Source organism: Centroberyx gerrardi, chromosome 7 (assembly GCF_048128805.1).
Source record: "Centroberyx gerrardi isolate f3 chromosome 7, fCenGer3.hap1.cur.20231027, whole genome shotgun sequence".
In the NCBI taxonomy this organism is placed as follows: domain Eukaryota; kingdom Metazoa; phylum Chordata; class Actinopteri; order Beryciformes; family Berycidae; genus Centroberyx; species Centroberyx gerrardi.
Window position 1 is genome coordinate 15,033,004 of NC_136003.1, and position 25,953 is coordinate 15,058,956.

The window sequence follows — 25,953 nt, forward strand, 5'->3', positions numbered from 1 at the left end:
AGATGACAGTGCTATACTTCTGGACTTATTGTAAATACAATGTGACAGTATGTTAAACTAAAGACGATAAACTTATATATGGAAAACCCACCCCTTGTCCTGTTTAATTATTCCAAGATAAACTTTTGTTGCAGACTTTCACACTAACAAATGCATTGCATGCTACACTGATTGTTTAGATATTTAATATTTTAAGTTACTTATATTTCATGAGGAAGTTTGAGGAAAATGTGAATGTGGCCTACAAGAAAAGAGGCACTACAGACAAGTTCAGTAAAGCCTGTTTATTAATGGTCAATTTATCAGAGGCAAAGTGTGTTTAAAATGTCCACAACATGTAAACAGCAATGGGTCATAACGCATGGGGAGCTAGAGATACAAATAGCACTGCAAATACCGCATGTCCTACAATCATGAGCAACTGATGGAGTGACAAGGTTATGTGTTGTATTCATCTGTACTGTGTCGCATACTATCGGAACAAGGTTTGTAACTTGAATGATTGACAATGGAAGCTTGATAGACACTATTGGATGTAAGAGCACACGTGAGAGTGGGGTAGATGGAAGACCATCCAAGACTTAAAGTTCTGCATGTATGGCAAATAAATAATTGTTGACAATTATAAAATGTAATAGCTTATATTTTCCATATCTCTAGAATTTGGAACCACTATGTGCCTTCTGCTACATTCATTTGTGATTTTCATACATTTTTGTACACGCATCTTTCCAATCAGAACACAACTAATAGCTATATTACATATGCAATATATAAATAGTACATGAAACCGTGTTTCATTGCAGAGACAGAGGGAATGCATGGGGGTTTCAGTTATAGCTGCTCATATTGGTACTGGACCCTTAACCTCATGTTTTGGGCTTAGCCTCCCTCCCTGCCACTGACTTTGACACAGAGGATCATTGTGGGTTTAATTCAAAACCAAAAACCTGTTGCTGTTGACTCAGTGGCATTAAGGAAATTCAACTTGTGGATTTGATAGACACATAATCAATATGTGACACCGGGATAAAATCAAATTATATGGTACCATAAAGCATCCTGAGTGAGGCTAGCCTCAAAAGCCACATTGCTTTTCCACACCCAAACCATTCATAATAGTGAAGGCAGCAGTCAAGAAAATGCAGGGAAGGGCATACGCTTTTTGGTTGGGAACACCGCCCTTCGTGTTCCCTTTTAAAACGGATCCGTACTATACTAGGACCCGGTGCAGAAAGGCAAATGAAAGGAATATTAAGACTGAGGAGTGTATGTATGTATGTATGTCTTGGTCCAAAGAAAGATTTCCTTCTTGATGTGTGCAACGAAGACACTTGCTGGAGTGATAGCAGAGAGGGAGGTATAGGTCTGAGGGATGGGAGGGTAGTTCAGCAGCCCCCTATCCCTGATGAGGAGGGGGCTGTTGTGGAGTTGGTGCTGCTGTTCTGGCCTTTTCCTTTGTGCCTCTGGCCTCCTCTTCTCCTTCCACCTCCTCCAGACTTTGGCTGCACAGGAGAGATAACAAAAATCAACATTTGATAAGGGCCCTCCAGATTTACATTTGAGGTATTTAACTGATACCACTGGAGCAATTTAGAGTAACAGCTAAGAACATTAGAAAAGCACAATTAAAATCACACTAAAGCTATAGAAATTTCATCCGCTCATTCACACATTTAGCTGAAAACCTCTTTCACTCAATGACATTTATCCAGTCGGCAACATCTCCAGTTGATGCAACCTTAGCGAGAAACACCATCCTTTGTTCAGCCTCTCCACAGTTCTGTTTCAATTTGAATCTACCAATTTTACCTTGTTCTCTTTGTTGCCCTCCTTTATCTGAGGGTCTTCATCTCCCTCTCCCTGAGGCAGACCGCCACGCAGCAAAGGAGAGGGAGAGAGAGGGAGGGAGTCATGTGGCACAATAAAGTGGGTGATTTGGAAAGAAAGGAGTGGAAATCAAAGCAACATGAAGTAGGTGGTGGATAAAATATTGCAAGAGAAGAAACCAAACATGGAGTTATGATAGCAGGGGGATGAAAGAGGGGGAGATGAAGAAGAAAAGGTGAGAAGGAACAGTGATGTTAAGTACAAGTACACAGCAGGAAAGGAAGGAGGCAAGTAGGAAGAGCACTCAAGAGTTGATTGATCTCATGCTACATTACAAAATATCCCTTTCTTATACACTCCTAACTGCACTAAATAATACTTCATATTCATAACACTTTTTATCCACTTTTCTCTCACCGGCTGTGTTGAGTTTGGACTTGCTGTCTGTGCTATCGTTGCTACATCATCACTAGCTGCCGTGGTGCCGTCCTCTTTGCGGGGAGGTGCCTTTTTCGTGGACTGCATTTTGATTTGTGGAGGTTTGGAATTCGATGGCAAGTTATTGGTGGATTGCAACAGCTGAAAAGAAAAGTCAATATTAGAGTAAATGACAACAGGGGGAACTGTCATTATCGCATTCAAAGAGATGTACAAAAGAAAAACAGCCACTCTTAAAAAAAGCACAATACCCCAGCAAATGCTACATATCTCAGTGTTAGAAACTGGTGCAAATGGGGGGGGGGGGAAATCATATCATCTCATTTTGTTTTAGTCAGTGGTTCAGCTCTTAAAATAATTTTGACTGTTCCACCGCTCACCACCTTGGCCATGTCCCTATATAAAGCATCCCTGATCCTCCATAAGGCCCAGTACCTTAGTGATGGTGCCCACGGCCTTGGTGCGTCCCTCTCTGAATACCAGCCTCTGGTCACAGTGCAGGTACTCGGGGGTCTTGATGAAGCGGAAGTGGACTGAGGCCTTGTCCCCCGTCCGTAAGCAGTCTCTGTTCATGGTCAAGATGGTGGCTGTCTGCCTGATGCTGCCGCAGTGGACTGAGTGGAGGGCGAGGACAGAGGGGTGATCGGATAGAGGATGACAGTGAGTTGCGAAAATTTTACTTTCACTACAAACCGGCGACAAAACTCCCACAGTCCTATTCTAAATATATGTCATCACCACGTGACAATGCGTTATGGGATTGTACAGACTTAGTATGTGCCTCTCTGTGTGTTTGTTACCCACCCATGGCCTGGTATCTGGGGGATATCGTGGTGGGATGATGCAGTACCAGGATCTCAGCCTCGAACTCCCAGGTGGCCTGGGGGCTTAACCTTGGGGACACCATCACCATGCCTTTCCTTATGGACGAACGCTTGATCTACACAGGAAGAGCACATGGTAGGAAGGGCAAGGCCGACAGGAGACAAATTCTCAGAAACGGGTGACCACATTCATTATACAAGCACATCAATCCTGTGATCTATACGTGGTTCATGTAAACAACTTAAGTTCATTTTTATAAAAGGTCAGAGGCAGACTTTGATTATGTCATAATTTGATTAGAGTTTACATTCAGAGGGGAAAGGCAATAATTGGATTATTGTGTGCATGTCAAGGTCATCGCTGATAGTACTTCATTGTTCAATAGTTCCCTTGTTCCATAACACTGTTTTTCAACATCGCAAAACCACTCAATACCAACACCAACAGTGATGCTTGAGCTTGGATCAAATCTGTTAATGACAATTGCCTAAACAAGCAAAATATGCCTTTTTATAATATACTAACAATAATGAATAGATTTGAATAGCACTCTTCAAAATCAATCTTGCATTTGAGATATCTACACATTCATACTGGATCAAAGTAAGAAAATGGGTTCAAGAGTGTTCTTGACTGAGGCAAAAAGGACTCCTCTAAAAGAGGAAAAGGTAGACAGAAGGACGTTAGAAAAGTGAGAATGTAGTGCACTAAAAGTAGGGCAAAGGCTTTGGAAAGAAATTCATACATAGGTATCAACTTCACTATTTATATTTGTCTAAAAAACAAATTTCAAGAATTTAAGCATCAGCCTTTAGATCAAAATGTCTTTAAGATAATGAAAAACACAGTACATTCAATCAGGTGTGTCCAAACTTTTGACTGGTAGTGTACACTGTAGAATAGTATCTGTCATCACATGCATCTTTTTAGACCATTTTTAAGGCATTGCTGCTTTATTAGATTAGTGAAGAGTGATAACAAAAATAGGAGAGAGAGGGGAGATTACATGTGACCAAGGTCATGAACCAGAACCTAACCCATGACAAAACAAATACATCAATCAATCAATCCCTTCACTCACTGAGCCGCCATGATGCCGCCACCTTAAAATCTACTACTGACTTATCATAATACACAGAAAACCTGTGCAGTCCCAAACTGTCCCACTAGATGCTGCTGTGGGAGATTCCCCCCCCCCCCCCCCCTTACCTTTTTGAGAGCAAACGAGGCAGTCTGGCCGCCCCTAACCTCCTTGACAGGCATCCTCTTGCGGTGGATGGATTTGACGGCGATGGGTGTGAAGCTGCCTAGGGGGTCGGGGCCCAGCAGCATGGTATCGTTCAGACGTATGAGTCCGCGTAAAGTAGTCCCCGATACTACCGTGCCCACTCCCTGACACGTAAACACAACACGATTAGTGGACCAGAGAGCATGTAGCAGCTACTGTTTTGAATGACGTGTGAGCAGTAGCCTTTGCACGATATTCTTTGCATCTATAACGCACACACTTGAATATATTTAGCAATGGCGTCCATCAGTAGTGTGTATGCGTGTGTGTGTGTGTGTGTTCATGTACCGGTACAGAGTAGGTGTCGTCTATCTGAAACTCAGCGGGCTGGTCGTCCCGGTACGAGGTCCTGGAGGAGAGCAGGTTGAGAAACATCTTCAGCAGGTCCATGTTCTCGCCTGTCACGTTGGAGATCTGAAAGATGGGACACATCCTGGGGGGGGGGGGCACACACACACACACACACACATACATAAATACACACAAAAAGGTTAAAAAGGAGCTTTTTCGCTCTATTTGAGCATGCACCTTTCAGATTCAGGTTCAGAAAGCTTTATTGTCTAAAATTGTCTTTGAAGTGCTTCATAAAAAAGACAATAAACAGACATAACGGTTAAAAACATACATAAGATTAGAGGTAAAAGTGCGAATATGACAGTGTGTGAATGTCTTCCATTGTTTGTTTAAAATGCTGACGGCGGTTGGGATGAAGGAGTTCTTATAAGTGTTCTACAGTGTGTGAGTACAGTGTGTGTGTGACGGACTGACTGGCTGGCTGTGAGACAGACTTGAGCACCTCTCAGAGCTGAAGTTGGAGGCTGTGACAATGACGTCGTCCTTGTTCTGGACCAGGACAGGGATCTTCCTACAGCCGGGGGACTTCAGTAGCCTCTGGAGCAGCTTCAACGTCTCTGTTAGGACCAAAGCAAGACCGCAATAATTATATAGCCTGATGATGAGGGCTAATTAGTCTAAATCCCAACACGTCCTCAATGTTTTGGCAGCAAGAAAACATTCAAGTGTAGCTTTTTGAGAAATTTTGGGGGAAAATAATGTCTCACAACTGTCTACTGAAAAATGACAGCATTTGGGCATAGTAACTTAGTTATTCCTATAACTGCAATGGGTATTGGCATGTAACAGAGGAAAAAAAGGCAGGAGAGAAAGAAAAGGGAATCAAGAGAATGACCTTGTAGGATGTTGGCGGGACACATGTCTATCTTGGTTACCACTACAAACACAGGAACATTCAGAGCTAAGGCCAGGCCCAGGTGCTCTTTGGTCATCCCTACGATACCTGCGTTACTGCCCACCTAGAGAGGCACAGAGAATTTTAGACTTTTAGTTATTTTAATGAAAGGAAAATGAAGTTTTGAAATTGTCAACACTGCAAATAGGCTTCTTTTCTCAATATTTTGGTATGTAAAAGAACTGGAAACAGTTTCATCTGAAGTTTAAATATTTGATGGCATATATTTAGAAAGCTTTATAGAGAGATAAAATGCACAGACAGATTTTATGTTTTCTTGACACTCGATCTTGATATTAACTGGCACAGTGCTGATTGCCATCTCTCACATTTCACCTCCTGCCCTCACACACACACACATACACACACACACACACACACACACACACACACACACACACACATCTCCCCCTCCCCGCTCCCCTGCCTCCCTTCCTGACCATGAGCATGCAGAAGTCGGGCAGGTGTCCGGTCATGCCGAAGACGGTGGTCTTGAGGTACTTCTCGTGGCCGGCCAGGTCGATGAAGGTGATGACCTTGGAGGACTTCTCGCAGATCTTGGTCCAGTCCAGGCTTCCTCCGTGACTGTCCGGCTTGTTCACCACCTGGGGGAAGACAGAAGAGGACTAGGTTATATCCAAAGCATTCAGACGGTCACCTCCTCCTCTGCTTGTATGTCATTTCGCAGATTTTGGGGTGATATCATGACCAGGAAGCTACACAGCCCAAGGTACTACCAAAGTTCAACATCCCTTTAAACAAGGAATATTGGAGAGTGACAGAAAAGATGAGAGTGGAGCCATGCAGGATATGCAACATGAGCCAGTGCTGTACAAGCGCTAGCCTGCTGAACCTTGGATCACCTATCTACATCTCACTTTTGCTGTATCCCACCCTCTATATTCCCATTATATCCTCTACTTCACCTCTTGCACTGTTATCTCCTTCACCTATCTAGTTCATGTCAATATTTCTCTCAGAATGTCAATGCATTTGAGCACCCATGTGTTCAGCATCAAACCCCATGATGCGATTACTTTAAAACACAGTTAAGTTCAAGTTCAGGTTTGTTTATTTAGTTAGCCCTTTATCACATGCATGTCTCAAAGGGCTTTACAGAGAATGAGCCTAACTAGATCTAACTGATCAACAATCAACCATAGAACAGAATGATATAGGGCAAACATAGCAAGACATCAGCCTACCTATTCCACATAGCCTTACCTACCCGGCACCACCAGCCTTAGGCCCTCAATGCATACATGAAAAAACTTCCAAGAAAAAACCTAACCTTTTTAACCTAGTTAAAGGATAAGGCCGGTGTTTTTTAATGCATTGCTTACCGTCAATAAAAATAACAAAATCAACAATGTGTTTGCTCTACTCCCGTTACTTTCTGACTTCCCACGTATCGTTTTTAGCCGTCAACCCAGAAGTCATTGGCTCTAATTGTAAGCTAAAAACCTTGAAATACAGCTCACAAAGACATAGTTTCAATTTTAAAAATCACTAACTGTTACCACGAAAAGTCAGACTGTTGTAGTTATTACCAAATCAAATTCAAATGGGAACAAATTCTTCATTACGCCGGGGACTATTTTCAGTGCTACGGAACTACTTTCCTGAGATCGCAAAGTGTTTACAGCCGGCTTATTAAGTTGTTTGAGGAAAAAGTCGGCTGGCCCGGTGCATCGTGATGATGAAATATATTGCCCAGAGCAACGGCATGGCTCTTTGACGTGTTTTTAATCGTTTTTTTAATACAATGGAGTTCTATGGCTGCTGGAACATGGCTGCATTGGGCACCGGCTACATGGATGAGACTTGTTGGCAAAACAAAATCATTGCTGATTTTGTTATTTTCATAGGATTTGTTGACGGTAAGAAATGCATTAAAAAACACCAGCCTTATCCTTTAATCAGTTTAACAGTTTGATGTGCATCTCCTGTACAGAGTGGAGAAATCATGCAATTTCCCTGGTTCTGGGAAATTTTTGCTTAATTGTCTGTAGCAGACAGACTTCATCATAGGATGGATTTACATAATTTGCAGATGTCATTGGTCTAAGTGATTACAAAGCAATAACATCATATAAATGGTGAAATGCTGAGTAAGCCCATTAAAAAAGCTAAGACTGAATAACAAATTATTTGAGCAGTCATAACCAGGGCAACCAGGAGACGTCTCTGCTCTGTTACCTCTGGGTGATTCTCTCTCTCTCTCTCTCTCTCTCTCTCTCTCTCTCTCTCTCTCTCTCTCTCTCTCTCTCTCTCTCTCTCTCTCTCTCTCTCTCTCTCTCTCTCTCTCTCTCTCTCTCTCTCTCTCTCTCCTCTCCTCTCCTCTCCTCTCCTCTCCTCTCCCCCCCCCCCCCTCACCTGTCCCTCCTGGTCAAACCCCAGGATGTCGTTGCCCACACTGCTGGTCCGGCCGCTCTCCATCTCATGCTTGTGTCTGAAGAGCTTCTGGCGGGCAAAGCCCCTGCCGTTGTCCAGCTCACCGTGGGTCAAAACCCCCAGGAGGGTGCTCTTACCGGCATCCACGTTCCCCACCACCGCCACCCTGAGGGAGAAAAGGGGAGGGGAGAATAGAGAAAAAAGGAAGAGGTTAAACAGGTAAGAAAGAGTAAAACTGTAATTCTAACCATCTTAAAAGGATAACTCAGGCCATTTTCGACAAGGACACTATTTTTCTATAAATTTCCATCATTCGATTCTGACCAAAATGTTGTCAATTGTTTCACTATAGAGTTTCTTATGCCTCACGTGCCTATTGGGTCCTATTGGGCACTCATAAAATTAGTAAATCAATAAAGTAAACTTTTGACCCAAACAGTACCCAAAGCATGTCCTTTTCAACACATTGTATAATATCATATATTATAATATATAATGGGATATCTCTATATTTCATTTTCAAGTTATCCATCACCTGACAACTTTTGCTATTTATTTTTGCTAGATACAGCTGAAGCACACAACAAATTTGGCAGTGAGGGCAGACAGAGGCAACTTGAGAGTTGGAGCCAAACTGTGGCACTGTGGGGTCAGAATCAATTGATATGATGGAAAATTACAGGAAAATAGGGTCCAAGTCAAAATGGTGAGAACTGTCCTTTAATATTTACTCCTAATTGCTTAGATTGAGCTGAACATGTCATTAACAATTGTTGGTGGTTTTCAGTAAATAACTAGGACGAAGAGGAGAGGAGAGGAGAGATCGGGTCCGTGGCCAAAATAATGAAAAAGTAAGACTTCAAAGAGAAGAAGGGGGGCTTCAGAACACCTGAACTGAACAATCAACCCGGGGGAATTATCATCATAACCACAGGTACTGTGAGGGGAAAGTACTATCATTTTGATCTCCGACCACTCGCCTCCACTCACCTGACCTCCAGGAAGTCCAGCTCACCCACGCGCCGGCGGATGAGATAGTCGCGAACCAAGCCGGCGGCCTCATTGCGCTCCCGGAGAGGGATGAGGTCAGAGTCCAGCTGCTCACACAGGGAGCGCACCGTGGCCACCGAGGCCTCCATATCCTTCTCATCCAGACCCCAGTCACCACCGTCTACAGTGGAGTGGGAGGAGGGAGGGAAGGGGAAGGAGGGAAACAAAGAGGTTAAGTACATATGGTTGAGATAACAAGAAGGCCCAATGTACTGTACAGACTTTACAAGTTGCTGTAGGTATAACTCACGTATATATATATACAGTATATAGGCAGGTGTAATTCACGTAGTCTATACCCTAATTTTCCAATTCTTCAAGTGAGCTAAAGGAGATTGTTCATGGGTTTCTCACCTGAACCCATTCCCACCACATAAATGGTCTCACCACACCCTTCTTCCATCCTGTCCCGCAGCTGGCGTAGTAACGAGTCATACTGCTCTCCATTTGGGCTAACCAGTGCCAGCTGGTAGGGGTGGGGGGGATGGAGAGAGAGAGATAAAGAAAGAAAGATAGAGAGGGAGAGACTTGATCATTATTGCAAAATCACAATCCTGATGGTTGTGTGTTCCATGATAACAATATAATCAATGCAAATCCTTCACCCAATGAAAGGCCTTCAGTGACAGTCAATAGCTGTTCAAGTGGAATAGTGAACTGCCGTTGCATACCATTGCATCAGGTGTTGTTGCTTTTAAGAGAGACAGTGACTGGACTTAATTTGCTGTAGGCGTCACTGAGAGGATTGTTCATTCAGTTCAAACAATTACTCTCCTGTTCAAAATGCAAACAGGAGAATAAAGTAAAAATTAATGACATGGCAAAATGAAAAGCTGTTGTTCTTCACACACACACACACACACACACACACACCTGTCTTTCTTCCCATGCAGCACCTCAAGGACACGTGGTGACCATACTATTAACACTGACCTAAAAAGCTTCATGACAATCAATACTATAGTAAAACTGCCTTAGGCTATAATTAGATGGAATTAACCTAGTAATGCAAGTAAAATAGGCCCATCAAAAACACTGCGCTCACAGCCACCACTCAAACAATACAACGCAATACAATTTGAAAGATAGTTTATAGTATGTGTTCACCATACATCACAAATTAAGCAGAAAATTAAAAGTGGCAATCAAATGGACCAGATGTACAATGCTTTGCTATTAGGAACTGTGACTTTGAAATGATGTTATCCAGTCATCATATCAGATTATTACGGCAGCGTATTGATGCCACAGTGGGGAAAAAAAAACGGCTCAGTATCTCGTTATAAGGAGAAACCTTTCTTGTTATTATAACAAGATCTTTTTCTCATTTTAACAAGATATTTTCACGTTATAATGACATCTTTTTTCGTTATTACGACATACCAACTTATCTCATTGTAACGAGAAACGTTTCTCGTTATAACGAGATATCAACTTTTCTCGTTATAACGAGATATTGATTGTGTCTGAGTCAGGATGAGTTGAGTTGACTGTATTACCCAGCTGGCTGCAGTGCTGAGAATTGTGAAATGTTTGTGCAGTTTATTGTTGATGCAGTGTGGAGCTTGTAGCATCCAGCATCCCATTATATTTTGTAGACTTAACACCATACTGATTTCTTGTGTGACTGTGTGTCTAAGAGATTACCGTGTGTGTGTGTGTGTGTGTGTGTGTGTGTGTGTGTGTGTGCGTGCATGCTCATATGTGTTTATGGTATGGATCCATGTAACATGAAGCCCCCCTGTCTGATTGTTGCTGAGTTGTTGAGTTAAATCATGTAAACGAGCCTTTCTCAATTTCTCCGATGTCCATAGGCTGTTTTCTCATTAGGCTATAGATCTTTTTCTCATTATAACATTTGAAAGTTTCTCGTTTTAATGAGAAAAGTTTCTTGTTATAACGAGATATGTTGGTATGTCATTATAACAAGAAATGTTTCTCGTTATAATGAGATAAGTTGGTATGTCGTAATAACGAGAAAAGATGTCATCACAACGTGACAATATCTTGTTATAATGAGAAAAAGATCTCGTTATAACGAGAAAGGTTTCTGGTTTCTTGTTATAACGAGATACTGAGCCGATTTTTTTTTCCCACTGTGGCATCAATACGCTGCCGTAGATTATGGCTGTAAGTAATACCACAATACATTTTACAGCTGTATGATGCATAATGACACTTTTTTTGCATCACAATCACAATATATTGTATTGATGTATAGGCTACACATACTGATATTGGTAAATCACAGTATCAACCTACTGGTTTATTGATAATGTTACAGCATAGCACGTCAACGCCTGACAAACAGATGAAATTGATAGGTGCCAAAGGTGAGCAAGAGAATTGCCTCCCTGTTGCAACCCTGTGCAATCTGTGTAAACAGGACAGGTCATAACTTTGTAATGTGTAATTTGAGCCTACACAAGCCATAAACCTGTTTGCCTGTCACACAACCATCACACACACACACCCACCCTTATTGCCCTGTATTTCATCAGTCAATGTGCTTTTGTATAGGGGAAACTCACCCAGTCAACCCAATGTTATGATAGTGGTTTGTTGACAACACATTCAGGTTGCTATGCCTTGCTTAGGAGAATAATTGCATCACCCAACATGGTTGGCAAGTTGCAGATGTTGTAGTTGTAAGTGATGTGGTGGTTAAATGTTTGAGTGCAATTTTAAAAGAAGAAGATACAGGTGTATTGTGCTCCGACCGAGAAGCAGCTAACGCTAGTCATTTAAGTGCTTGCTTGCTAAGCAACAGCGGCTAGCGTTAGCCACAATTAGCTAGCTTAGTTAACGTCAGAAAAGCAATTCCCCGAGTCCAGAGAGCCAGTGCTGTAATATCAGGTGTTCAACTAGGCTCGACCTGCAGTCTGCAACTGCTTAAAGTGTTGCCTAATTACATGCATGCAAATGACACACCAATATCTGTTTCATTCATTCATTCATTTCTAGATGCACACGTAGCTAGCCACCATTAGCTTGGCGTTGGTCCTCCAGCCCTCTGATACCCAGGGCCTACCTTGCTAGTGAAGTCGACCCCACGGTCCCCGGGCTCGCCGTTGAACATGTCCCCGTCCTCGAAGCACTCGTCCCCGGCGTCGTCTCCACATCCTCCCCGGTCTGGTGCAAATATACTAGCGGGAACTAAAGCTTCTGCCAGCGGTATGGACCCCGGGCTTATACTCGGCTCATGCGCCGCTGCCATTGATGCCATTTTTATGCCAGCTTTGCTGCAATAAATTTCAAGCCTTTCCTTACTGTTGTGATGACGACTGGCACCCAAACACACAGACAGACCGCAAGCCTAACGCTACACTGAAGGAGACAAGGTAATTGTCATCTAGCTGCAGCCTTACTCCAGCTAACGTTACAACAACAAACTGCTCCTACTGTATGCGAAACTGACAAGACATCAGTTTCGTTTCGCCTTCATGACATTTAAAAATGAAATCGCCACAACCTCATCAATAATTATGAGGAAGGTGTGGATGAGCGTACGGACACGCCTCTTTATTTACTATTCGCCAATGGCATCTAAAATATTGTAAACATTTTACCAGTGGACCAATAAGAGTAAGGGGGTCGTTCATATGATTACAGGTTGGTCAAGTTGGTCAAGACAGCAGAGAGGTGTTGCAGTTGTTACTACCATTATAAACATAGTTTCTAATTGTGTAATAATCATGCTAACCTAATAAATTTACCATTCATGTAATAAAATGTACCGACCATAATCGTAATAACTTTTTTCCCTGCTAACATAAAAAATGATTAGCCTACATTATTGGGTTTTATTACATTAACACAATGGCCAAAATTTTCAACTTTCAAAAATGTAATAAATTAACTGATAATTTAATGATTATGTATGGAAGAGATCTTTGGTGATCTTTGTACATGGCTTACATTGCCAACCAGAGTGATTTAGCATTATACTCAAGTATTTTTAATACACTATAACAAATGTGTATTGTCTGTTGATATATTCCTTACTGCATTGAAAATAAGTATAATGGATGCAAGCCAGCTTGTTCACAAAGAAAAAACAAATAAGAAAGGTGCCAGAAAGGTTTTCATACAAAATATAAGTTAATAACGATAATGATTTTAGTAAATCATATATATAACTAAAATTAAATCAAAGTCAGTGAATGAAAGAATCAGAATTAGTATCTAACTTTCAGCTGCCATTGTGGAATCTGATCAATCCCTTCTCCATTTGCGTACAGTTGTTTACCACACTGACCTGCTCTGTATGACAGCAACCTTTCCATTTCTGTCAGTTGGATTACCTCAGTGAAATGGTCAACTCATCCATTTAGACTGATGTAATGCTCCCCATGTCCTAATATGCCATGTCGACTCGATGCCCGAGAACTAACTGGGGCAAACTGTCACTGTAGTGATTTGAAGGTAGAGTGAGAGATATTCAGTCAGGACCAAGTGACATGCAACAAGCAGCTGAACATTAAACAGTTCAGATTCTCTCTGCAGACGGGCCTGACTCAGCAGGCGACCAGCAACAGTGCCTTTCACCAGTTTATAGACATTGTTATAGTGTATCTATGCTCATCTCTGTATAGTTTTTTTGTATTCTAAGTACTTTTTAATTGTAAATGATTGTTTGATTGATTTAAAATGAGATTAAAAGGAGATGCAACCCATACATGTGCAGATATGCTTGTCTACTTTCCTGAGTCCCCAATACACCACATTCACTTTGCCTATGGATTATTATTATTTAGATGATTATTTACATAATAACCTGGGGCATCAAGATACTTGTTAAATTACCCCTTTAAAGAAATGTCTCAAAATAATTTCTCAGCTTTTATTAATATGCATACATTTATAAAAGTTAAAATATAGAATTATTACGCTTTTAAAGGTTGAAATTGTTATTACGTTTATGGTTTATTTCGTTAATGGGAAGTTTTATATTAACAGTTGTAACAAGGGGCCCAATGCATAAGAGCATATGCAATGTCCATGGAAGAGTGATTGGCATGTTTTTAGGCTACACCTGGTCTTAGTATATTGACTTTTCTGTAGGGATGAAATTAGCAAACTCATTACAGAAACAAAAAAGCCAAATCCAAGAGCAGCATCACCTCTGGGATCAACTGAACAGGCTATAAAACAGGATAGAGATACATAATTGGTGGGGGATCCGAAAAAAATAGTAATTTAAAACAAATTTCCTGCATTTCTACACCACCTAACCTCTTGGATTAAGTCAAGAAACAGCAACCCTGTATAATGTTAACCAAAAATGTAAAATTATGTTATATTACTAGATTTCAGCATTGAGGTGCTTACATTCATGATTTTGCACAGGCATACTAACCTAAAAACCTATTATTGGGAATCGCGAGAAAGTTTCAGAGCGACAAGACACAGAGCGTCCCGTAACCATAGTAACTCACTCTCACTCCTGCCTGCGTGCGCACCGTGAGAGGAGAGGGAGAGACGCAGAAGAGCCACTGACTGAGATTACTCTGAGCACCATGCATGGGAATAAATTACAATATAATAGATTTGTGTATATTTGTTGCTATTCAGATGGTCTGAATAACTCTCTGCTGCACGGTGCTGCTCTGTCTCGTCTCGTGCGCTGTCAGTGTCTCTTTTCGTGCCGCAACGTTATCAGTTATGAATTTGTTTTTCACTGCGTGAGAAAATGGACTTGTGGCGTGAGAGCGTGTGAAATGCGTGAGTCTCACGGTCAATGCGTGAGAGTTGGCAGCCCTGTGAACTCGCTTGACATTGTATGAAACTGCCAATCAGATTTATTTACTTATTAACCGAAGGTCCCGGAACGCCGTTCTGGATCGTTCCGGCCCACTTTAACCCTTGCCTGTTGTTGAAGCTGGTGCTCCTCAACAGATTCAGGACATACTGCTCCAGGCTCTCTCCTTGATGGCAATAAAATTGTGAAGGTCAGTGAGCCGTTGTAAACTGCTAGCGGTCTTTCTGTGATAGACACAGGGCTGCATGCATGCCATGCAGTCTCTCATTGACCAAGACTTGGCCGTGGGCGGAGAAAGGACCTCCTGCACTGACAACTGTCCAACAGCTGTGTTTGTTTCAGCCACTTCAGGACAGCCCCATTCAAAACTGGCTGTGTTGCTCCAATTGTGCGTCTACAACAGATGACAAGATGACTTTAACAATGTAGCTCCTATGTGTAAACAGTTGAAATATTGAATCTATGGTCTTTGAATAGGAGAGGGGCAAAGACTTTGACTGTACTGGTCTAAAATTAATGGTCTTTTCTTTATTTTTCAAATCGAAAAAAGCCACTATGTTCAGCAAGAGGAGGATAACAGAAAGTTTGTTCAGACTCCCTCTGACAGTAAGGCTGGTATAGCTGGATTACCTTGATTCTTGGAGCCAAAAGGACTGAAAATGCATGCTCTAACCATAAGATTTAATTTAGAGTTTAACTTGCACAATGGCATAATTGCATAATAAAGCTATTTCTGAATGTCAATGTGTTTGGTTTAAGGTATATGTTTGTAAGAGTAGACAACAGTAGATAAAACAGTATTCAAAACTGTTTTATCCTGACTGAATCAAGCTTTGAGCAAGAGGACATGTACAATTTGACACGCTGAACTAGGCAAGACAAAGCAAGGCAAGTTTATTTATATAGCACATTTTGTACACAAAGGCAATTCACAAGGTATACAAGACATTAGATAAGAAATACAGGATAAGATAAAAAAATATAATGTATATATAAAAGAGATAAAGAGTATAAGTAATGAGCAGCCAAAGTTCATCAAATCCATACACTATATTACATGTAACACCACATAAGAACCCAAGAAGTCTGCCTGAACAGGGAAGATATTCAAGCTTGCTATGTCTTAGGCATGGCTATACTAATACACCCGCCATTCTTTGAGCTCCCGCAGTGAAAAAGAAAACCCTGTGGAGTTGTAAATGGAGTGTATAGATATACTATATACTGTTGGTAAAATTCATTTCAGATTGCTAAGTAACTCAGCATGTGCTCTTTTGCTACATAGTTTACTATAGAAATCACCCTCCATTCTTGCTGTAAAGAACTCAACACATGGTATTTTGCTAGAGAGACAGTTATAGTTAGCCAACCAGTTTGCTGGCTCATCAAAAGAAGAATCATCTGATTACACAACACATATTCTATCTAGCAACCTTAGTAACTGTATCCAGCAAGGTCTGTTGTCGATTATTTGATTAGGTTTGTCAGCAGATGAAGTTCTTACAATCCGCCCCTCTTTCACTCTTACGTCTTGAGAGCTTCAGGTTTGAGTGTCTCTAGTTTATGATGCATTTTCGCGACAAATCATCTCGTCAGGAGATATTATGGTTCTTGAGATTTACCCAGAAATGACCCTTTCAAGAGGGAAGTTTGCTATGGAACTTGCACTGCTTCCCTATTTTCCACATCTTCCACATCTTATTACACCATTACATTATTTCTCAACAGCATTACTTACATCTAATCGGGGGGAAAAAAACACATCCCCACAGGGATCATTAAAGTTTCATCTAATATGTTTCTGTTATATTTTATTTCTATCCTAGAGAAGAGACAGTGTGTGTGTGTGTGTGTGTGTGTGTGTGTGTGTGTGATATAATTGAAAGCTCTCTCACTGTGTATTTCAAAGATCTCTGTGTCATTAGATCTCATGACTGTCTCAAGACTGGGTCTTGGGGTAAGAGGGAACATATCAGAACTCTGTGCCACTTTAAACTTTTGATGCTAGTTTTCCCTGGTGAAAGCCACAGTATAATATCTTTTCATACATGCATATTAGATCCAAATGAATGAAACTAATAGTGCGGTGGGGGTTGATATGAGGAATGCAACTGTGTTATTTGAGGTGGGGAAACAATGTGCACTTTCAGCTGTAGCTGTGACACACACTGCCAAATCTTTAAGGCTGATATGCCCCAACATTGACAGTCAAGAAAATAACACATCATGGGCTTTTTTTTCAGACAAAAAGAGTCAGAGAGGCCAATCTAACTCAGCTGCACCTCTTGCGGATAAGGGTGTGTGTGCGTGTGTAATTGTGTGCATGTGCTCCTCCGCCAGCGAGCACATGAAAAAGAGGGTTGTTGAGTTATTTTGGATTATAATCAACTGATATACAGAGCATTGCTGTGATACGGCCTATCAACTATCAATTTGTCTGTCATCCAGTCTCTACCACAGACACAATAACAAACTCTTTCTCCCCCTCAGAGCATTCTCACACCCCTCTCACAGATGTCCCATCAGGCCTGTTGTAACTAACAGCACAAACAAAGGCTACTGCCACCAAGGACGTTTTATAATAGGCAACAGTTGGTATTGGTAATATAAAATGAAATCTAGACTCCTGTAGTGTAATCATGCGGCTTTTCTCGTGGCTTATGCCCTCTTTGACTCACAGGAGTTGTGTCAGAAAGCCTATCCCCACGAGTCAGATGTATTAAAATCACTTTGAGCAATGAGGCAGTTTCAAAATTTCACCAGGGTTTTCTCCAAACCAACGTTTACTTAAAGTCAGACTGAATTCAAACACTGCCATCTGACCCTGCATTACAGGCTATATATGTGGCTTTCAGGATATCGGCTGTGCCAAATATTTAGCCGTCTCCCCGGCAACAAAGTAATTTCTATTTTTATCTGCCAGGCCTCTAGTCTCTGGTCTTATGGCCCCTTCCTCTTGCCGTCTGACTAACTCCACTACAATGTTGTAGTAACGGTCCACTGTCGAAAATACTCTGTCGCTAATTATCTTCACCTCCATCAACATCACAAGGCCGACGTTTAATAGCTTATTTATGGTGTACGTCTATAGTTTCACCTCGTTGGTCAGTGTTCGCTAATGGCGCGATTCTATTGGCTGCTTGAAATGTCACTCAAGCGGAAGGCAACACGCTCTCTATAAATGCCACCGTAAGGTCGCAGTGCGGCCCGGACCCACGCAGGCAGCACTCTCACTCCTCCTCGGTTATTTGACAGCATCTGCAAGCAAGATGAGCGTAAGTGTGATTCAGAGACTACAGCATTGTACTGCTGCATTGCCTTTGCTTTCTGTATTTTATGACCCTGATGCACGAGCACAGATTCGTTTATATAGGGCCTACTTGTACTGGAACTGACAGCTGTTTGTCATGAGCCAACACAATCTGATATGCTGAAGTAACTAAACTTAACCAAACTAAACCAGCTCATAGCTTCTAACAGTGATTTTGAGACTTCTGCATCTGTGAATTGCTTTGATTGCCTTTTATGGTCAAAATATGCACTGCAGAGAAAATAGGCATGTTAGCAACCTAATTACTATTGGATAATGCATTATGGGCAAGTTATTCTATTCATTGTATATACATTACCACTGATAGCACATAGATTATAACTGCACCCCCAAACTGTTAGATTCTAGCTTCAATGTATGTGAATTCTTATTGCAAATATGCACTACCAGTCAAAAGTTTGGACACAGGCATTTTTCTTTATTGTTACTATTTTTCACATAATAGTAAATACATCAAAACTACGAAATAGCACAAATGGAATTATGTAGTGACCAAAAAAGTGTTTAACAAATCAAATTTTAGAGGCAAAGGAATTTTAGATTCCTTTGCCTCGATGGAAAGGCAAAGGCTTTGGAAAGAAATTCATACATAGCCATCAACTTCACTATTTATATTTGTTATATTATTTCAAGCATTTAAGCATAAGCCTTTAGATCAAAATGGTTTTAAGATAATGAAAAACATAGTACATTCAATCAGGTGCGTCCAAACTTTTGACTGGTAGTGTACTTTTGAACCCTAAACTCACTCCAGGGAAAATGCCTGCAATTATTAGTGCACTTTAATTCAATAATTTTCCCTCAATCTCAATAACTAGAACTGGGAGCTGAACACGGGCAGCATTGTGATCTCTTTGGACTCATAAATTGCGCTGGAGGAGTAGCTTACAATAAAAGCCCTGTATCACTTTGGCTTTGTGTTGGCTACAGGGGTAAACACGTGTTGGGACGATTTGGAGGGCAGCGGACTGAAATCACATTACGGGATATAATGAAATAAAGTCGTCCTCCGGAGGCTAGAATAGACAGTGCAGAGCAGAGGTAGTCTGCTATGTTGTGACTCTCAAGGCTAACCTCTGGGGGGGGGGGGGACAAATCCATTTCAGCAGTGGCAGATTCTGGAACAGTGTAACTGTAATTGCACTATATTAGATCTACTCTTTTATCCCTGCCATATCACAAACTGGTTCGTATTACACAGAAGTTGCAGTAGGATGACATTGATTTTAGAATAAAGTAATCCATTTATAGCAGTGACTATATACTATATTTGTGGAGGATAAATCCGCTTGACTATACATATTTGATAGGGGTGTTTCCAGCCAGTCGGCAGCCCCAGCTGTCTCGTCTCTCTCAGTGAGAGGAGGGAGGTGGGTCGGCATGTCACACACATATGGGGATTCCTTCGGTCTGCAGTGTCGGGGGGATGCAGGACCACTGCCAGGTCCGACCTCAGCCCAGCCCCATGCAGCCCCGGCCCCAGTGCTAAGCGCTATGCACGCACTTTACAGTTGGATTCAAAGACTAACATGGAAAGAATGTGGTACCCTGTGTCACTCTATCCCTCTTCCCTCCCTTTCATTTTATGGTTTAGTCGTTCTTTCAGATAGACTTTTTGGGGTTTTGACGTTTTCCCCCTCCGTGTTTTTCTCTCTCTCCAAATTGATCCTCTCAGGCTCTGCCAACATTAACAAAGCACTAACGACATGGCACTATTTCAGCACAGGGAGTCATCGTCTAGTGTGTATATTTGTGTGTGGCTCAGCACTAGACTATACAAATCACTATTAATCCTTAAACTAATGCATTTCTTCTGGACTGTAATGCTATCTTGATAGGCCTATATCCCTATCTTATTATCCAAAAAGAGGACTATTTCACACCGGTGTTCTGCTTTTTGAGAAATAAGCAGCAGCCTCATGTTTGCATTTTTTTTTTAAAACAATATTACTACAAGTCAATGTGCAGCCAAGCCATTTCTCTTAGAATCCAGTCAGCCATATTACTCATTATGACTCTTACTTCGTCAATTCAGTAAACTTGCACGATACTTTTGGTGGAAAGACTTTTGGTGTTGACTAGGCTATATCCAACTTTGTTAACATTTGCTAGGAATTTCCTAACAGCTGCAGCAGTCATAAAAAAACTCTTTGGGTGCCCTGAAACGGGGCTTAGAATCAATAAAATAGACCAATATCTATACCCTTTTTATATATATTTTTTTCCATGAATGGCAAATGCTTCCTTAAATGTAGGCACAAATAGTCAACCATGTCAATTCCAAATAATCAACTTAAAACACATCCATTTGTTCGACTGTCAAACCATTTATTGTTGGGGCTTTTACTACTGTGTATGTTCAGAATTAGATTGCTCTAATGTCTAGGGTAGCCAACCCCTTCAGTGCACGTTTAACTACATTGTGAAAAAGCCGTCAGTTGTCAAAGGCTTGCTACAGTTGTAACTGATAGTAATTATTGCCGTGGTGACAGTTAACAGTTCCCCCAACGCCGAATTTGACACATTGACAAAATGTTGAACAATGGTGGTCTGTGTGTAACGAGCAAGTAATAGAGTGCTCAAGTGCAATTTCCTAATCATGGCACAACTCCGTATTCCCCTGCCACATGTACAGTACTGACCTAGCAGAGCCAGTTCTGCTGTGCTCAGCCTTTTTTTCCCTGTGCACTAGCCATCCACTGTGGCGTTGAGGAAAATATTACTCAGTTTAACAACAGCCTTCCCCCATCAATTTTCAACATTTTTAGCCTCTCCTCTGCCAAAATCGGTGCAGGAGAAAAAAAGGGAATGGCATCCAACACTAGAACAGGAAAGAGTTGGAATCTTTGACCAGTCCTTCAATGGGAGAGTGTAATCGGAAACACATGTTTTATTACTTGGATAGATGGAGTAAGGCTTTCAGAGAGTAGGCTGAAGCTACCTCTGATTCTGCCTGCATCCCAAGCTGCAACAATAATTGGATCCAAGTAAAATCCAGCAGTGTTACCATACAGTAATGTATTATATCATTATCTCACTCTCCTCTCTCTCTTTCTCTACAGGGAATGATTGTAAAGAATATGTCCTTCAAGGTCGGACAGACCCTGACCATCACTGGAGTCCCCAAGTCTGACGCCACCAAGTGAGTGTCCTAGAAGCACAATGGCTGTTGCTCATGTAACACACACTGTCTAGACCAGTGGTTCTCAACGTGGGGTCCGGGGACCACCATGGGTCCTTGAGGGCGTTCCAGGGGCTCCCCAGCAAAATGATGAATTGTTAAACTTCAACATTATTTCATTTACAAGTTAACATAGTTAACACAATTAGAGAATGTAGAAGAATGACTATTTTGATCATAGTTTCGCTGTTATCTCTCTACCTACAATACAGATAGTCATGGAATTCTGGACAAAATCATATCTAACAATAAGAATATTCTCAGATCTGCGTCTGAGAGACAAAATCTCATCAAATGGGGGTCCGTGGCCCTAATGTTGATTAAAGTAGGGGTTTTTTCTATGAAAAAGGTTGAGAATCACTGGTCTGGTGAAATGTAAAATCAGCTATTGACTTTACCCATTAAATCCACCTTAGTAATGAAGGGGTGATGTGGATGATAGTGAAGAGATGGATTAAAGAGTAATTCTGCACCTGAGTTTTCTGAGTTTGAGCTTCTCTCCGCCTACTGCAAGATTTAAAAAACAAAATGCAAGAAACTGGGCGAAGAGCGGGGGAGAGGAGGGGGGGTTTGGGGTTGGGCTGTGTTGGTGAGCAGAGGGAGAGTTAGGGTTAGGAGCGTCTCAAATCTACATTTATATTGTGGGTGGGAACATTTTTTACCAGATGACGTATCTTAGGACAGCTGTCCTTGTACACAGCTGCATCTCCAGCTGAACACCGGCTGCTCATTTTAACCACTGGAGGGCGAACTGAGCCATGTTCAGTGAGATAAATATGACACATTAGTGCTCAAATGTTGACAATATGACCGGCGTTGTCGTATTTCAGAACTACTTTGTACTAAATATCTGTTTACAACTCAAAAAAAGTGTTTTAGAGTGGAGCTTTAAAGGAGGATTTTTCAGCATTGAGAGGTAAAATGGGGTGCAACCCAATTTTGTACACTCTGTGCTCTCTTTACTTTATCAAATGTAATGAATAACATGGAAATGTAATGTATCTGTTCACGTCTGTGCTGCAGTTTTGCAGTGAACATCGGTCCCAATGAGACGGACATCGCCATGCATATGAACCCTCGCTTCAGCGCCCACGGAGACGAGAGGGCCGTGGTGTGCAACTCCTACCAGGAAGGCGTCTGGTGCGAGGAGCACCGTGAGGGAGGCTTCCCTTTCAACCAGGGGGAGGAGTTCAAGGTGAGAGGGAGAGACAGGTCCATCTTAACAGGTCTCATATTCAGCCTTCAGATTTTATTTTTCTTAAAACAAGAGAAAAATTCTGCCAATGAGGAGAGATAACGCCACTTGTTTCCAATGCGGTTTCATTTGTTTCAGGAATTGTCTAGAAATGAGTCAGTATCTTGAAACAAGTCAGAAAAAAGGCAGATCACTGCACTATGATCAAGAAAATGAAACTTGATGCTACAAAATTCTTGAAGCAAATTGATTTGCATTGGAAACTAAAATTATCTTTCCCCAATGGCAGATTTTTTCACTTGTTTTAAGAAAATGACGATTTTAGGACTCAATAATAGACTAATTGACTTGTTAAGATGGAGATTTTTTGCAGTCTGTGTGTGTGTGTGTGTGTGTGGGTGGGTGGGTGTGTGTGTACGCTAGTGAAAAGGACCTATCAGCTCATGCATGTTTGTCAGTCTCTCCCATACCACCTTCCTGCTGCTGTGAGCGACCTCTGCAGGGAGATCTGTGTTATTGTACCTCAGATAATTTGACCATGATCATCTGAATGCCAGTTTCAGCTCTCAAGTGCAAAGAACGAAACATTGATTTACACTGAACACAATATATATTTTTCATCAGATAAATCATTTTCAGATATGTTCTGAATTTTTTATGTGCAATGTTTTAACCATCACCATGAAACATAAATTAAAAGACTAAGAAGATAGCAACTGCTAAATTTGAAATCTGAGAATAATTATCCCAGGCATTAAGCAGAGTCTGGCTTTGCAAATTTGTTATTGTTATTTTACGGCATTCATCAGTTAAACATGAAGAAATGGCCTCATACGGGGTTCTGTGTTGAAAAATTTATCAAAATTGCAACCCTCATGCATGTTTCATAAAAGACAGATTCAAATAAGTTCAAATGCTTAAGAAGGAAGGGAAGGGAGGGAAGACTTCTAGATGGTTTTTCCAGCCTAGTTGTTCTGACAATTATTCCACTATGACAAGAATGTAGCAGAATGTATCAGTATGTATCAGTGTTGTTAATCTTTGTCTGCATGCTCTCTTTCTCTCTCACACACACGCTCGGTCTCAACCCCCCCCCTCTCCTTTCCTCAACCATCTCTCTCCTCCTGCTCCCCTCCCAACTCTCTCTCTCTCCTCCCCAGATCGTCATCACATTCACCCCTGAGCAGTTCCTGTTGACTCTGTCGGACGGCTCCGAGATACACTTCCCCAACCGCCTGGGCAGCGAGAAGTACCGGGTCATCAGCTTCGACGGGGAAGTCCGCATCCAGGGCATTCAGATCAAGTAGAGCCCTCACTGTCCCTGGAGTCATTAGGTTTAATGCTTTTTTTTATTTTCTGCCATTGGGCCAGAGAGTGCCACATATCGCCCTATAAGCTTTCAGGTTTCTGAATACATGTGGTAACAGCCGTGCCTTAACATGCATATCACACAAGAGATGCACACATTCACACACACATGGACAAACACATGATTATATACAGATAGATGCAGACAGATAGATAGATAGACAGATGGATAGATAGATAGATAGATAGATAGATAGATAGATAGATAGATAGATAGATAGATGCATATATACACAAATGTACACACAAACACATATGCCAAGAGTGTAATTGCATGCCAGTCCTGCGCACTTGACAGAGCTACTAACAGAAGAGCGAGCCGAACAAAAACTAGCCCCGAAGCTCATTTTATTTGACAGTATTATTTGCTTTATAGATGCAGTGTTTAGTTTGAAAGCAACCAGATAAAATGTGATCAACTGTTCTTCAAGGTGCCTTGAAATGCTGCGTCCTTTATATGTCTCCCTCCCAGACATTCCACATTTGTAACTAACTGTAATGCTTTCCCATGATCATAATAATAACGTGTATTAAAACATGTATTCTTATGATCAAAATGAGCCTCTGGTGATTCCTTGAGCAAAACCTGTGCTTGTGCTTGTACAGTATGTGATACGTGTTTGTGAAGCAGACACCTGAATTGCTGATTAGACTCATTTCTGCAGCACAAGAGCTGTAAGTAATGGAGTTGTCATGACAGTCGTTGCTTTTGTTGGACAATGATTTTATAACTCGCTCATTTAGGACTAATATAACGATCACATTGCTTTGACACCACGTCGTTAAATATTTCCTGCGCATAATCTATTCTTTTCTCCGCGGTTAATCAGCGAGCTATATCATTATGATCACTATGTTAATTATAGGCTAATCTGAGTAATAGTTTAATCAGCGCTACATTTTCTCTCTCATTTTACGCTCGTTAGGTCGCCTGATAGATGAACTGGTCTCGCATACTGGCATTAAATTTATTTAGACAAATGCTGAGGGTTTCTTTGCTGAATTTGGTTAGACGGGGACGAGAGAATTTCTTTGATGAACTGGGTTAGACAATTAGACAAGATCATCAAAGTTTTGTAAGCCTGAATTCTCAACTCCCCTTTTGAAATGAGATGTCCTTTATTGTGGTTGGTTCAACTATGGCATGTGAATTGATACAAGAAGTTGATAAATTAAGTGTGTCTGACTTAAGTCTGCCATTATTCCCAATATTCATGAGCAGGATTGGTGTGATTGGTTCTTCTATCAAGTCAGTCGTCAGAATAAAACACACAAAACGTGCATGTTTGCTGTGGGGATCATAATACTCATGCACCATACATGCAGTGCAGTCTTACAATTACAAATCTACATTTAAAGACTCCTAATTCTAGTCAACTCTGTCTAGCCTGTGTAGTTTTTAGTACTTATTTTGTTAATTAAGCCTTATTGTTGTAACCAGGGGGGAAACGTGCCAAAAAATTAATTGAAGACCTGTTTGAAGATGTGTTCAAAGTGTGTGGGGGGAGAAACAGCCCAAACTATAAGAATGATAGACGTGTATTTCTCTTCTGATGGAGTGGTCAAAGGGTGGATTAAGCAAGCTTCAGAAGCTAAGCAACCTTTACAAGGAGAAGATTAGATCAACGAGAAAACCAACTCAAGTCAATAAAGCAAACACAAAAGTTCGGTGCTGTTTTTGCACATTTTGAGATAGTGCAACAATCTAGCCAAATGGGAGATAGATGATAGTGTGATTAAAAAAGTACATGACTGCATCAAAGGTTGGCCACTAGATGTCACCACTGCCTTACTAATACAAGTTATTCTTGTCTAGTACAAGACAGTGTGGGAAATGTTTAGAGCCACACACAGGCTGCACAATTCTAGCTGCTTTTGAATCTGTATCAGTGAACATTTCCAAATGTAATCATGACACAAGTTTCTGTGTAAATGAAATTCTTTGTGTTTACTTGTTCATTCAAAGGATCCCCTTTAGCTGATGCCATGTCAGCTTGTCTTTGTGACCAGAAGCTATGATTCTTTATTGATTTCACCTATTTA

The 25,953-nt window shown here is 41.2% G+C and overlaps 2 protein-coding genes across 4 annotated transcripts; one reads left to right on the forward strand and one right to left on the reverse strand.

Moving 5' to 3' along the window:
- Positions 1 to 269: 269 nt before the first annotated feature.
- Positions 270 to 12,469, reverse strand: gtpbp1 (GTP binding protein 1). 3 transcript variants are annotated; one of them, XM_071912999.2, is made up of 14 exons: positions 12,106 to 12,469; positions 9,429 to 9,540; positions 9,015 to 9,195; positions 8,007 to 8,190; positions 6,071 to 6,235; positions 5,571 to 5,694; positions 5,178 to 5,292; positions 4,670 to 4,814; positions 4,303 to 4,485; positions 3,073 to 3,208; positions 2,704 to 2,882; positions 2,248 to 2,409; positions 1,813 to 1,863; positions 270 to 1,505 (listed from the first exon to the last, which is right to left on the reverse strand). In XM_071912999.2, the coding sequence occupies exons 1-14, from the start codon at positions 12,298 to 12,300 to the stop codon at positions 1,389 to 1,391; spliced, it is 2,049 nt and encodes a 682-aa protein (XP_071769100.1). In that variant the 5' UTR covers positions 12,301 to 12,469; the 3' UTR covers positions 270 to 1,388. The 3 variants fall into 3 exon arrangements, with proteins under 3 accessions (XP_071769100.1, XP_071769101.1, XP_078140722.1); XM_071913000.2 differs by lacking the exon at positions 1,813 to 1,863; XM_078284596.1 differs by lacking the exons at positions 1,813 to 1,863; positions 4,303 to 4,485.
- A 5,586-nt stretch (positions 12,470 to 18,055) lies between these two features.
- lgals2a (lectin, galactoside-binding, soluble, 2a) lies at positions 18,056 to 24,467 on the forward strand. The gene is made up of 4 exons (XM_071913008.2): positions 18,056 to 18,110; positions 21,229 to 21,308; positions 22,371 to 22,542; positions 23,703 to 24,467. Exons 1-4 carry the CDS (start codon positions 18,105 to 18,107, stop codon positions 23,847 to 23,849), a joined length of 405 nt encoding a protein of 134 aa, XP_071769109.1. The 5' UTR covers positions 18,056 to 18,104; the 3' UTR covers positions 23,850 to 24,467.
- Positions 24,468 to 25,953: the final 1,486 nt, after the last annotated feature.